The sequence below is a fragment of the Mus caroli genome, unplaced genomic scaffold (assembly GCF_978045245.1).
Source record: "Mus caroli unplaced genomic scaffold, Mus_caroli_1 scaffold_14, whole genome shotgun sequence".
Classification (NCBI taxonomy): domain Eukaryota; kingdom Metazoa; phylum Chordata; class Mammalia; order Rodentia; family Muridae; genus Mus; species Mus caroli.
In genome coordinates this window covers 54,884,065-54,897,238 of record NW_028227269.1, presented here as the reverse complement: position 1 = coordinate 54,897,238, position 13,174 = coordinate 54,884,065, and the positions used below count along the sequence as shown (strand labels likewise).

The following is a 13,174-nucleotide window of genomic DNA, read 5'->3' as shown; positions in this document are numbered from 1 at the left end:
AAGTTCTTCTCTCTCTCTCTCTCTCTCTCTCTCTCTCTCTCTCTCTCTCTCTCTGTCTCTCTCTCTCTTCCCCTCTCCCTCTCCCACTCTCTCTCCCTTTCCCTCCCCCTCTCTCTCAAATAGTGAAACACAAACAAACAACAGATAGAAAACCAAAACAGACAAATTTTAAAAAGAAGAAAGAATTAACTCTACCACCACATGAGTATTTACTTACATAGTTCCATGCTCTCATGACTGTGTTAAGCAGCCGACACTGAATTCAGTAAAAGTCCCTCAGATTTTCATAGACTCTGGGATTTTACTTTCTCCTTCTAAAGCTTTTCCTTGGTCTGAGAAATAATGTCTGTGGATGTTGACTTGGGTACATCTAGAGATGCAAGTACACCTGTCTCTACAATTGCTGGCTAGGCATGGCAGTCTCAAGGATCCTCAATACATTGAACTTATCATTTTTCCATAATAGACCCCTTTGGGCTCATTCAAGTTTATATCCAGTTAGGAAATTAAGGAACTTTCCATAAGACTCAGAAATCTCACCTGCTCAGGAATGTTATGAGGATTTAATACATAGAAATCACAGTGCCTGCCACACAGTGAGTATCTGATCATCTTCCTTTTACTCCAGTCCTTGAAATAAATGAATGCAACTGAAAATCCAGGTACGAGGAGACATAATGGACCATCCTTTTAGCTAAAACATGGTGATTGGCAAGAACGATGTTCCTTCACTGACTCCACAGTGGCCAAGCTTTTAAGAAGCAAGAGCTAGATTCTGTATCACGGATTTCAACACGTAAACTCCAGGAGTGATTTCCCTTTCCCTGTCACATGTTTCCTTCTGCACTCTGCTCATCTGATCGCATTGCGTGGATGACTGGCCATGCACACACTCCATCCTGCTCTGGATTTATTGAGCTACATACATCCTTGGGTGGGCGCCCAGGATCTTGCAAAAGAAGCTGAAGACTTAATTAGTAAAGGTCTGCACAGAGGCTACCACCCAAGCTCATCTCTGCTGCTGAGTCAAGGCAGCTCCATTCAGCTTGGCTTTCCTTACCCATGAGCACTTGCTTCAGCATGGCCACTGCTCCTCTCCACCCGCATCGCCCAGAGCTCACCTGAGGTCAGTGGAGCAGACTTCTGTGCTGCTTACTTCCCTCTCTCTCCCAAGTTCCTAAATTAAGAACTCCTTATTTTGCCTGGCAGTGGCAGCACATGCCATTAATCCCAGCACATAGAAGGTAAAGGCAAAAGGATCACTTTTTTTAAATCTGTGTATAAAACTTTTTTAAAATTATTTTTATTAGATATTTTCTTTATATACATTTCAAATGCTATCCCGAAAGTTCCCTATACCCTCCCTCCGCCCTGCTCCCCTACCTACCCACTCCTGCTTCTTGGCCCTGGCATTCCCTGTATTGGGGCATATAAAGTTTGCAATACCAAGGGGCCTCTCTTCCCAGTGATGGCCAACTAGGCCATCTTCTGCTACATATGCAGCTAGAGGTATGAGCTCTGGGGGTACTGGTTAGTTCATATTGTTGTTCCACTTATAGGGTTGCATACCCCTTCAGCTCCTTGAGTGGTTTCTCTAGCTTCTCCATTGGGGGCCCTGTGTTCCATCTTACAGATGACTGTGAGCACCCAGTGCAAAGTAATAGCCCATAGAATCTTTTCCCTGGGATGCCTCTACTTGCCTGTTAGATAACAAGTACAATGCATGCTCTCCCTGCCTTACACCTATCTTACAGGGAATCTCACCACTTTGAGAAAATGGAGAACATGTCACTCCATAGGTATGAAGCAATGACCACATTCAAAGACTAAGGTTGGGCTTCATTCTTCATCATCACTGTCCTTGCCCCAACCCTCCAAAGTCCTGAGAATACAAGCGGGCTGTCCGTTACAGCAGCAGTCCATATGGGTTCAGCAGTGTTGTACTGCTGAGGGCTGTATCTGTACCATCCATAACCCTGGGCAGGCAGCATCTATAACCCTGAGAACAGCCTTGGAGAGAAGTGCTGTCACCTAGCCACAAAGAGAGTACCAGACTGTAAGGCTTGGCGTTGATAGGATAGATGCCTTCTTTGACCACAACCGCAGTGCAAGTGAAACTTTCTTGTCTCCGGGAGGACTCATTCATCCTCCCTGCCCCAATCCCTCCCTCCCTGCTTCTTTTCTCTCCACCATCCTCTTTCCTTGCCTTTCTCCCTTTCTCTCTTTTCATTCTTTAGAGTTCTAGTTACAACAATCCTCCCACTTTTTAAATTACATTTACTTGTTTATTTATTTTGTGTACAAGCACAGGTGTGGACAGACAAGGCAAAAGAGTTGTAATGCATAGTTCAGGACCTTGTGGACTCACAACCTGCTGTGAAAGATAGCTATGTGCAAAAGAAACCAGACATAAGATGGTCAGACTGAGGGTTGTGGTTAAGACAGTATCTGGGATTTACAGAAGAAAAATTTCTGATGTAAAGATCCCAAACTTGCTTGCACATGGTGGTGTAGTGAGGGCATGGGAGCCAAGGTGAGAGTGTTGGCTGACTGTGGTCCACCAGCCCTAACTGGATTCTAGCACAAAACAGATTATGAAGGCCAAAGAACAGACTGGCCGTGGATTCAGAGACCAGTTGATAAGAGATATTATTTTGGCCATACCACAAGAACATTAATACCCACAAGCGTAGTGACTGACACCCCTCTCCATTTTGCCTATTAAGAGCACTAAATTTACTGGTTTCCAACATGGGTCTTAATATCTCATTCATTCATTCATTCATTCATTTGGAGTGTGTGTGTGTGTGTGTGTGTCAGTGTCTCGCAGGCATGTGTGTAAAGGTCAAAAAACAATAATCAAGGGTCAGTTCTGTCCTACCTACCACCTTGTAACATTCAGGTTTCCAACTCAAGTTGCCAGGTTTGAGTCTAAACAAGAGCCTGTACCTGCTGAGCCCCACATAAAACCATCTTCAGTCTTCTTCCCACAGAGGAAGAAAGCTGATCTGGGAAGTTAAGATAGGTCTGAAGTGGGATCCAGACTTCACAGCTGTGTTTAGGAGCTACCATGGGGTCTTTCCATCATGCTGGGGACAAGGGTTTGGCAGTATTTGTGCCAGCAAGCACAATGCTGGCATGGAGGTCTGCACGGTCTCAGACTCCAACAGTGTCTCATGCACAGAGTGCTTCTCTTGGTGTGGTAGATTAACGTCCAACCCCTCCCTCCCCTCCCTCTCCCCCAGTCCTTGACAAATAGATCAAGAGATAGGAAGGACTGGATGTTTGATGAGGTCCCCTGACCCTCCCATCCAGCTGTGCATACAGATCATCGTTTCTGCCATCATCCTGAATAGGAAAAAAAAAGGCGGGGGAGGGGATTTCAGCTTAGTCACAGGGACACTAGGAGAGCATTTGTTTACAGGATGTTTTATGTTTAAAGAAAACATGGTTCATGAAGCTGCCAAGATGGCCAGGACTTGCCCCTAACCCTGTCTCCCTGAGTTCCATACCTAGAACCTACACGGCAGAAGAACTAACTCCTGAAAACTGTTTTCTGACCCCCACATACTTGCCATGGCATGAGTGAACACACATGTATAGACTAGCAAATATATAATATTTGTTTAAGAAAGAAAGCATGGTTCACTCTAGCACTCTGCTTTCTGCCAGTCTTACATAGCACTCAGAACACTGGGCATGCACCATCGAGTGCATGAATGATGTAGCCGTCAAGGACCCCCCACCCCCACCCCGTGCACTGTGCTCTAAGGGGTTTAATGACTCATCCTTGCTCAGACAACTTGAGCAGGTGCTAACTTTGCCCCCTCAGGAGCTCAGGTGCTTCTGTATAGCAATGCAGGGCAGCATCAAGGCATTCTTCTCTCCTTGTAAAAGGGAAAGACTAGGGATGGAGAATTATTTAAACACAGCTCAGCCGTTCGAGGTCCCAGCATTGTTTCTCCTGCAGAAACACCCTGTTGATTTTTAAATCCCTTTAAAACCCCTGGCACCTGTATGGCCCACATCCAAACAGTATTACCTAATCCCTTGCTCTTGCTTTTTATATTTAACCTCACAGGCACTTCAGTGATTGTGACCCCTGGTTTAGTTGAGAATTTAGGGCCCTACAGAAATATTTCTTCTCCCATGGAAGCTAGAATCACATAGTGCTCAGACCCCGATATAAGTAAGAACGTATCCATTCCCATCCCTCACCACCGCCATTTTCTTATCCAAGAATGGATATTCACAAACATACGCACTTTACTTCTGCTAGATTAGAAAGAAAAAGAAAAGATGTAATCGCAGGACCTGTGGCTCCAGGGTGACAATGACTCTGAAATATGGATTACAAGAGTCAGAGGAAGGTGGCGTGGGGTGGCTGTCAGGGTCAGCCACTCATAGTATCTGATACAGCGTCCTTTCAGGACAAAAACGAAGGCTGCAAACATAATGAGAACTTCCCAGCAAATTCATTATAACAAAGAGTAATGCAAGTTCTCTGGCCACAAAAATAGACCCAAGAAAAGTGACTCCCATGTAAGATCTAATTAAATCCTTTGATGTCAGAAAGCAGGGCAAGGAGGATTGGAAAGTCAAGTCCCACCAACTCACATGGGGAAAAAAAAAAAAGGAGTTTCCTTCTCTTCTTCCTTCTCTTTCTCTTTCTTCTTCTCCTCCTTTCTCTCTCTCTCTCTCTCTCTCTCTCTCTCTCTCTCTCTCTCTCTCTCTCTCTCTCTCTTCCATTCCTTCCTGACCCCTTTTCTTCCCTTCCATGAAGGAAGAGTAAGATTCAGGAACAATGGGTTGTAAATTCTTGAGCCAATTAGCCCAGTGACTTACTACTGTTTCTAATGCACAGAATGTCACAGGCTGTTTTGCAGCCACCCCAAGTCGGTTTGTTAATAACAGGAAGCTAGCACTTCTCAGTACAGTGGATCAAGCTACACGTGAAAATAAATGCAAAAAATCTGGAGGGGACTAGCAGCAGACCAGGGGTAGCCTTGATTTAATTTAACATTCGGGGTCCGCACACATGAGCGTTTTAGTAGGCTTCATGGTGGAAGTTGCTGTCATTTGTAAAATATTCTGGCCAATTAGCTAATAGTGTGCTTGGATTTCTCCTGTTTTGATACAGTAATACTAAGTACATTGTGAAGCCCAATTATACAAATCATCCCCATATGCCGTACCAGTCTTTCTTTATGAACTGTGTTTATAAATCCTGTGTGAGGAAATGTGTACTTCAGCAATTTAGACCATGTGTAAAAACATAGCCAATGGGATTGTCAAGAAAACAAGTTCCAGCCTAGGAAATCCTAATGTGCGCGGCTGGAATAACAGGAGGGTGCCGGGCGGGCGAGGGCTATGGGGCGATGGGGCAATGGGGCGGGCGGGCGATGCTCTCTCTGCTCACATACTTCTCACTTTACAGTGTTTAACCAATTTAAGAGCTTCCACTTCCCCTTCTGTTGTTTTATTCTTTTCTTTTAGGATCCAACCTTGGAGTTTTTGAGAAAATTTGGGATTGGTTTTGTCTCAGGGACAATGGGCTCAGTGTTTAACATCCCCTTTGATGTTGCGAAGAGTCGGATCCAAGGGCCCCAGCCAGTTCCTGGAGAGATCAAGTACCGTAGCTGCTTCAAAACAATGGAGATGATCTACCGGGAAGAAGGGTAACAGATCCTTGCTTTAATAAGTATGCAAGGGTCAAGGATTGTTAAACTGCTCTCTCACATTTGTCTGTTTTGATGAGAGCCAGTAAGCCTTCAGAGGCTGGCCTTATGTCTAAGGAAGTCTGTGGAACAAATGACAAGTTTTGCAAGGCCACACAATAATGAGACATTGGCAGTGTCCTCCCACCAGCCTGATCGTGCAGAGAGGCACGACTATATAATATGCTGAGTATTTGCCTGAGAATGCTCAAATAAACTCTTTAGCATGTTTAGCATGATGTTATTGTATATGTCCTATTGGCATGCAGGCGGAATACTTGTCTTCCGACTAAAAATCTAATCAAAATATTGTCTTAATTATGTCCTCCTAAGAGAATTAAATATGAGCATTCTAAAATCTGGATTCTTAAACTTTTAAGTCTTTGCCTTTTTCTGATCTTTTTTCCTAAGTTTTAGTTTCTGTCTCTTCTCTCCCTCCCTTTTCCACCAATATTCTCCAGTAAACAAGTGATACTTTATTATTTTGATCTAAACTGCATCATATTTCCTAATGTGAAGACTTGGCTTGTGGTCTTTTAAATTCAATTACAAAAGTCATTTTGCCCATATACACAGCTGTCTTGAAAGCAAGAACCATCTCACTGATGAAAGTCAAATTTCTGATTGGACAAGACCAACACAGCCTGTAATAAAGAGTGATTAACTCTGTCCTTCATTCAATTTGGCACAGCAAATACCGAGCCAGATACTGTTAGGTTGGGGGGGGGGTCATTTCAAGCGGTTTCTTGGCAAATGGAGAGATACTACCGATTTCCAGAATAAGAAATGCTTTCTTTTTTCTGTTACAGGATTTTAGCCTTATACAAAGGCCTGGTCCCTAAGGTGATGAGGCTTGGACCAGGTAACAATGACCTCACTATTTATGTCCTTCCTCCTCTACTGTCCTGGCGTCTCTACTGTCCTGGCGTCTCTACTGTTCCCTGTGTAGATCTGAAACACCACAGGAGTTTACCACACAGGGAGGGAAGGAAACGTTGAGGATATCACCTGTTCAAGATACTGCAAGCATCCATCAGAAACACTCCACCTTTGTTCATAAATGCTATCTGTGGCTTTGCTGTAAGCCAATGAGAGCTAATGCCAAGCTTAAGTCAATAGGAAAAGGTCCACACATACTGAAGCCAGGGTAAACTCACAAGTATACACAATAGCTTCTGGCTAAGTGGAAGATTTCACAGAGAAACGAGTTGATAAAACTCTCCCTTGGGCGCCAGTCTCGCTTCTGCCTCCCCTTCATTTCCAACAGATAAAAGGAAGAGAAATTACTTCCCTGAGCATCAACGGGTCCCTGAGCTTCATTCCCAGTCACTTCTGTGGAGTGAAGCTGTTCAAGGCTGCTCACTTATCCCAGCCTCCCTCAGTTTAGTAATGGAAAATCCTGGCTTGGGGGACCTATCTGAGGACAGGAGACAGAGGGAGGAGAAAAAAAAAAAAAAAAGCCTGTCACCCTCCACAGGGAGAGGCAGCTGCCTCTATGTAAATAGATAAGAAAATAGCGGCTGGAGACTCAACCGCCTGGGCAAATAGCTATGGATTACAAGCCACCCTATGATTAAGTATGAACATATGTTCTAGACCACACATCTGGTTTTTTTAAAACCAGATCATGTGCCCATCCTTAGACATCCTGGTAATCTTCTCTAGGGCACTCTCTTCTCTCTTTGCCATTCCTCAATTTTAACACTGATGTACCCCCGGGCTCACACATAGATGTTTACAGTCGCATCTAAATCTGGAAAACTAGCCTGTGTTCCCACCGTAGCTAAGGGAGTGTAGAAAACGAAGCTGGAGAACAGTTCACACTTTTGTGTATTCAAAAAATCACCCCCGCGCATCTCCATCTATTACCCCAGCCTCTGAGAGCCTTTAAACATGGATTTTCTCTTCGTACGTGAGATCTAAGCCTGCCTCCACTTAATCATCAGCCCACGTGTCAAAGCCAATGCAGGAATAAAACATCAGGAATAGTGTACTTTTCCCTCACCAGACAGTCAAGACTGGAGAGTAGGCCTAGTGTTAATGGAGCATCACAGGACCAAGCCCGAAACCACCTTCTCAAAAGAGTAGGGAGAATGTAGCTAAAATGGTAACTGATTGGAACCTTGAACCAGAACTCTTAAATAATCTGCCCCCAAGTTCTGTAAGAGGCTTCCACGTGTCTACTCGGGTTTTTTTTTTTTAAATGCTTCTGTGTGAGCTATTCTAAGTTGCTCCGGTGTCTCGTGCAACAAAAAGTGTCGCTGTGTTACCGTCCAGCCTCAACCAGATTGTAAAGGGCCTAAAGCAAGCCCCTGGCCTCTCCTGCATTTCAAAAGTGCAAGTCCTAGGGAGTAAGTAAGAGGAGAAAGGTAGGACTTTGAGTTAACACCAATCAAAGTTAAGCTAGAAAAAAAGAAGATAGTATAAAAGAAAATGGAAGCCAAGGAGATGGCTCAGTGGGCAAAGGGGTGTGTGGGGCGGGGATCTAAAATAAAATTCAAAAACTAAAGTTAAGATACACAGAGTGGAGGTCAGCTAGATCATGGGTAGAACATAGAGCTAACAGTCAATGAGTTTAGTCCCCAATGCCACAAGTAAAGAAGGAAAGGAAGAAGGACGGAAGAGAGGGGACTAAAGAGAGTGGAGGGAGGAAAGAGGAAGAAAAGAAAGCAGGCAGGTGGGGGAAGGGAGCATCCTTCATCCTAGAGAAACATTTCATCTTGTTTTTTAAGTTCCTTAGCAGCCCTACATAGCCAACAATGAGATGCCACCTGCAAAAGAGTCCAGCTTGATTTCTGCTCTAGATCTCACTAGACTGAAAACTAGTCTATCTATCTATCTATCTATCTATCTATCTATCTATCTATCTATCTATCTATCTATCTATGTGTGGCTCTTTGTCTCTCTCTGTCTCTGCTCTCATCTGTCTCTCTGTGAATCAATCTCTCTCTCTCTCTTTCTCTCTCTCTCTCTCTCTCTCTCTCTCTCTCTCTCTCTCGCTCTCTCCCTCTCCCCCTCTCCCTCTCCCTCTCCCTCTCCCTCTCTCTCTCTCTCTCTCTCCCTCTCTGGGGTTGGGGAGTGGGTACATGTGTGTACGTGTGTGTGTGTGTGTGTGTGTGTGTGTCTACTTTATATTGTAAGCAGTTAGTAAAAGTAAATTTCATGATCACATAGACATTAACAACTGTCTGTGGGGCTGCTGCTTGTTTGTTTTCTTGTTTGTAGTTTTAGAATTCCAAGAAAGCTGTATCAGCTGATGGGAGTTTATTAGAGTATCTTCATGGGTTAAAAATGAAAATTACAGGCAGATAATTATCTTTGGTTTATGGTTATATAAACATGTGCAGCCGGTAGATTTTTTTTCCCCAAAATCATATGTCAGTGTGTGCAAAATAGCTAAGATCCAGATCAAGATCCTTTTTTTTCCAAGAGAAATCAACCTTCTACTCACACAGCCAAGCCTGTTTTCAGTCATGCTCGGAGTATTTGTTCACATTTAGGTTTGTTACTTTCTTTTTCTCTCACACAGTTAGGCCATTCTAAGTTACGAGACACATCCTGTTTGCTCTATCAGGTAGAACACAGGGAGAGCTAGGCAGATGGCTTGCCCCAGTGTGCATGTATCCTATATCCTCTGTGCTTATTCTCCTGAATCATATTCCTGTTTATGTTGACAGCCAGCCATGTCACAGCCAGTTATACAATATTCTCATCAGTGATAAGGGCAGTCCCATGCCACCCAACTCTACTTCCAAATTTCCAAGTTCAAGCTGTATATTTGAGGCAGATATGTAGAATAATCTTAGCTTTCAACTTCCTTTTCCTAAACAAGAGTTTTTAAATATTCAGAAAGTAACTTCCAAACAGCACAATCCAGTTTAAAAGCCAAACTCAGCTGTCAAATCATGATCTTGGAGAATTCTTTCTTGAATACACCCAAAGATGATGCCAATTATGTCTGGCAAAGAGAAATCTATTGCCTAGATGTGAGGAATCTGAACATTTTCATTTGCAGAAAAGTCCCATGCCTTTTTTTTGACTAAATATGTCTTTATTTATTTACTTTTTTTCAATTGAAAGTTCTTGAAAAAGAATCTGATGAGAAATGATGAAAGTTGCAAAAACTCAGAGGGAAAAATGTATTTGGAGACTCAAGATGGTCTTGATTTTGCCCTGAGAATTTTCCATAATCGTTTTCTATCTGTGTATCAGAGTCACTGATGATTCTGAAAGTCCCCAGTCTCCCCAGTAAGGCCCCCTGAGACTTGGTGGCACAGGGTTGGGCTGGGGGGAGCAGTGTCCACAACCCTTCCCAGGACTGTGATGAGCTGTAGCTCTCTTCTGTTCCAGGCGGTGGGGTGATGCTGCTGGTGTATGAATACACCTATGCATGGCTGCAGGAAAACTGGTGACGGACTGAGAAGCGCATTCCTCTTGACATAACAGCTCTGCATCCCCAGGAAAAGAAGATAAGCTAGACACACCCGTTAAGAGGGGAAGACAGCGTGCTCAGGAGCAAAGCCTGTTCCAGTGTTTTATCAATTTTTAGACAAATTGACATGGTAGTTTGGGCCATATACATAACACAAGTCAAAATTTAAATATATTTTATAAGGATTTACTTTTCCATTCGTTATATTTTAAAAGAGAAGTAAGAAAAATGTAAACACACGGAAACAGCCTTGTAAGAATGTTTAATTTTGTGAGTGCTGAGTTAAAATGTGAATCTATTGGTTTTCTTTAGTAATTAATACACCCTCAGGCTCTATTTCTCTAAATGTATTTTATACTTCACATGGTGACTTAAGTATTTTAAAATCATGCTATTTGAAAATTTTTATTAAAAATAGAATACATGATATTATATTAAACTTCTTTAACATAGTTCATTTTGAAAACAAGATTTGGGGCTGGTGAGATGGCTCAGTGGTTAAGAGCACCCGACTGCTCTTCTGAAGGTCCAGAGTTCTAATCCCAGCAACCACATGGTGGCTCACAACCATCCGTAACGAGATCTGGCGCCCTCTTCTGGAGTATCTGAAGACAGCTACAGTGTACTTACATGTAATAAATAAATAAATCTTTAAAAAAAAGAAAACAAGATTTGTTACTAAATTTTTTTGGGGTGGGGGGGCTTCTCTGTTGCCTGAACTTGCCTCCAAACACCCATCTTTAAAAAGGACGTAGGGAAATAAAACTATCTCCAGATTCTTAGGTTTAAGTCACACTTTTGACATATAAGACTATTTAGAATATTAACGTGTCTACACTAAGTGGCAAACGTTTCAAAAGTGAAAACACATTCTTTAGCATTTCCAAGCACTCTTGCACTAATATGCACTCTGGAAAAAGAAAAGAAAAGATAGGGTTTTTTTTTTGTCTTGATCTACCCAAAGCTTATTCTTATGTCTGCAGTGCATAATGAGGCTTCTCCAGTAGCTATGGTCACGAAAAGAAAAAGATCGCAACATGTTTTAGATGACGCCTGTTCTTAACTACTCCTGTGGGGTATTTCTGCTAGAGGCAATCTCACCACCAAAACATTTTGAAAATAAACAGTGAAGATGACATGGTAATTATTTGTATTTATTAACTTAGAGCATCTGAAGTATAAAAATAAAAGGCTTTTGACATATGCTATATACATACAGAGCCTTCTGCTGTACATCTTTCCCAACATGATTTTTTTTTTCTTTTTCATTTGTATTTCCGCCCAATATTCAATATGTGGGTCATTAAAGCACAGAGAGCCAGGAGCCGGAAGAGTGGGTCTGTGTTGCATGGCTATTTTCTGTCCTGGAAGGTGATACACACTAGAGTCCTCTGCAGGAGAGCTAAAGGCACACAACAGGGCAAAAAAGGAATTCTGAAGAGTGCATGTGCCAACTTAGAAAATGTTCCCCTCTGAGGAGGAGCTAATGTCAGGAGGAGGCTGGTGTTAACAGCAACAGGCTTGCAGATCTAGCAGGCCCTACCTCACTGTGTTCTTGTTCTTGGTTGTTAATGTGGCTTCAGTCAGAAGTGGCTATGAATTGCCAACACCGTTTTCCATTGTCTTTTAAAATTGTTCCCTGTGGATTTACCATTATCAATTAGAGACCTGGAGAGAGGAGCGAGAATGAAAAAGAAAACTCTGACACCGTTAATATTAATTTCTTAAAATACAAAAACCAGAAAAATATAAATAACAATAAGCCCTCTTAACTTAGATAAGGAAAATAACATTATCAGTTATGTTTCCATACAAGCAATTGCTATTTTGCAACATCCCAAATAGTCACCTAAAAACCAATTAGATATAGAATAATTCTGTGCCTTAAGTCAGATTTTCTGGGTAGCAGGCAAGTTTCTGTACTGCATGATTTGAAAGTCCCCACCAAAATATTGGATTGGATCTTAATGCTATTTGGTTACAGCCTGTCTTCTCACCACATGGGAATGCCAATTGTCAGTGGGGAGTTTTACAACATCAAAGGGCTTCTATGGCCCTGAGAGTTTATCAGTTCTGGCTCCTTCTGCTTACTCTTCTCCTAAAGTTATAATCCTCTTTGTAGCAACGAGTGTTGGTTGCTTTAAAAATAAATGCAGCATAAAGCCCTCTATAAGAAATCTCATAAGACAACTCTCTACGCTGTTTCCAGGGGGGTTGGGGGGGGGATGTGTGGGGGACCTAGTTCCTTGAACACAACTGCATATCACCTAGTTGGGCAGTGGTGGCGCACGCCTTTAATCCCAGCACTCGGGAGGCAGAGGCAGGCAGATTTCTGAGTTCGAGGCCAGCCTTGTCTACAGAGTGAGTTCCAGGACAGCCAGGGCTACACAGAGAAACCCTGTCTCAAAGGAAAAAAAAATCCATACCTGTTTAGTTATTGAATGGAATTAATACCGACAGTACATTAATATCTCAATAGATGAATGGTGCCAATATTATAAAAGTAAAATTTAACCCTATTTTGCCAAGCAGCAGAAGGAATGCAGATTGTAGAATCTTGCCCAAGAAAATGAACTATTATAAAATAAAACATATAATCACATGGTCACACACATTGCATGTCCTGTAGCTCTGTTCATAACATTAAAGTAAAAATCAAATTGGTATAGAAAGGTTTAGCAGCTAATCTCTGTTCTGTAATTCTATTTAAAAAAAAATTTGCTAAAAAATTAAATAGCATTTGTATTTCTGATGCCAACACCAATTGACCTACATGCGAAACATGCTTCAGTACGCACTGTAAACTTCACAGCAAGCCATTGTTACTACATTCATTAGAGAAGAGTTCTCCATCTCCTTTTAAGTTATCAGACAAATGTGGGGCTGAGATTGCTGATCACACAGGTAAGCCAACAACAACAGTACAATTTCATTTCACAGTGGTTTTCCATCACATAAAGTTCATTTTAAGTGTTGTTGCAAGAAAGAAAGAAAGAAAAAAAAAAGACAAAAACCCATTTCACAT

General features: G+C 42.3%; 1 protein-coding gene across 2 annotated transcripts in view; it reads left to right on the top strand.

Moving 5' to 3' along the window:
- Positions 1-10,764, top strand: part of Slc25a21 (solute carrier family 25 member 21) — a 490,501-nt gene extending 479,737 nt beyond the window's left edge. For both annotated transcript variants that reach the window (XM_021179180.3, XM_085830388.1), the window contains 3 exons: positions 5,497-5,678; positions 6,527-6,579; positions 10,068-10,764. In XM_021179180.3, coding sequence (XP_021034839.1) covers positions 5,497-5,678; positions 6,527-6,579; positions 10,068-10,129 — 297 coding nt within the window. In that variant the 3' untranslated portion in view covers positions 10,130-10,764. The remainder of the gene's footprint in view (positions 1-5,496; positions 5,679-6,526; positions 6,580-10,067) is intronic.
- Positions 10,765-13,174: the final 2,410 nt, after the last annotated feature.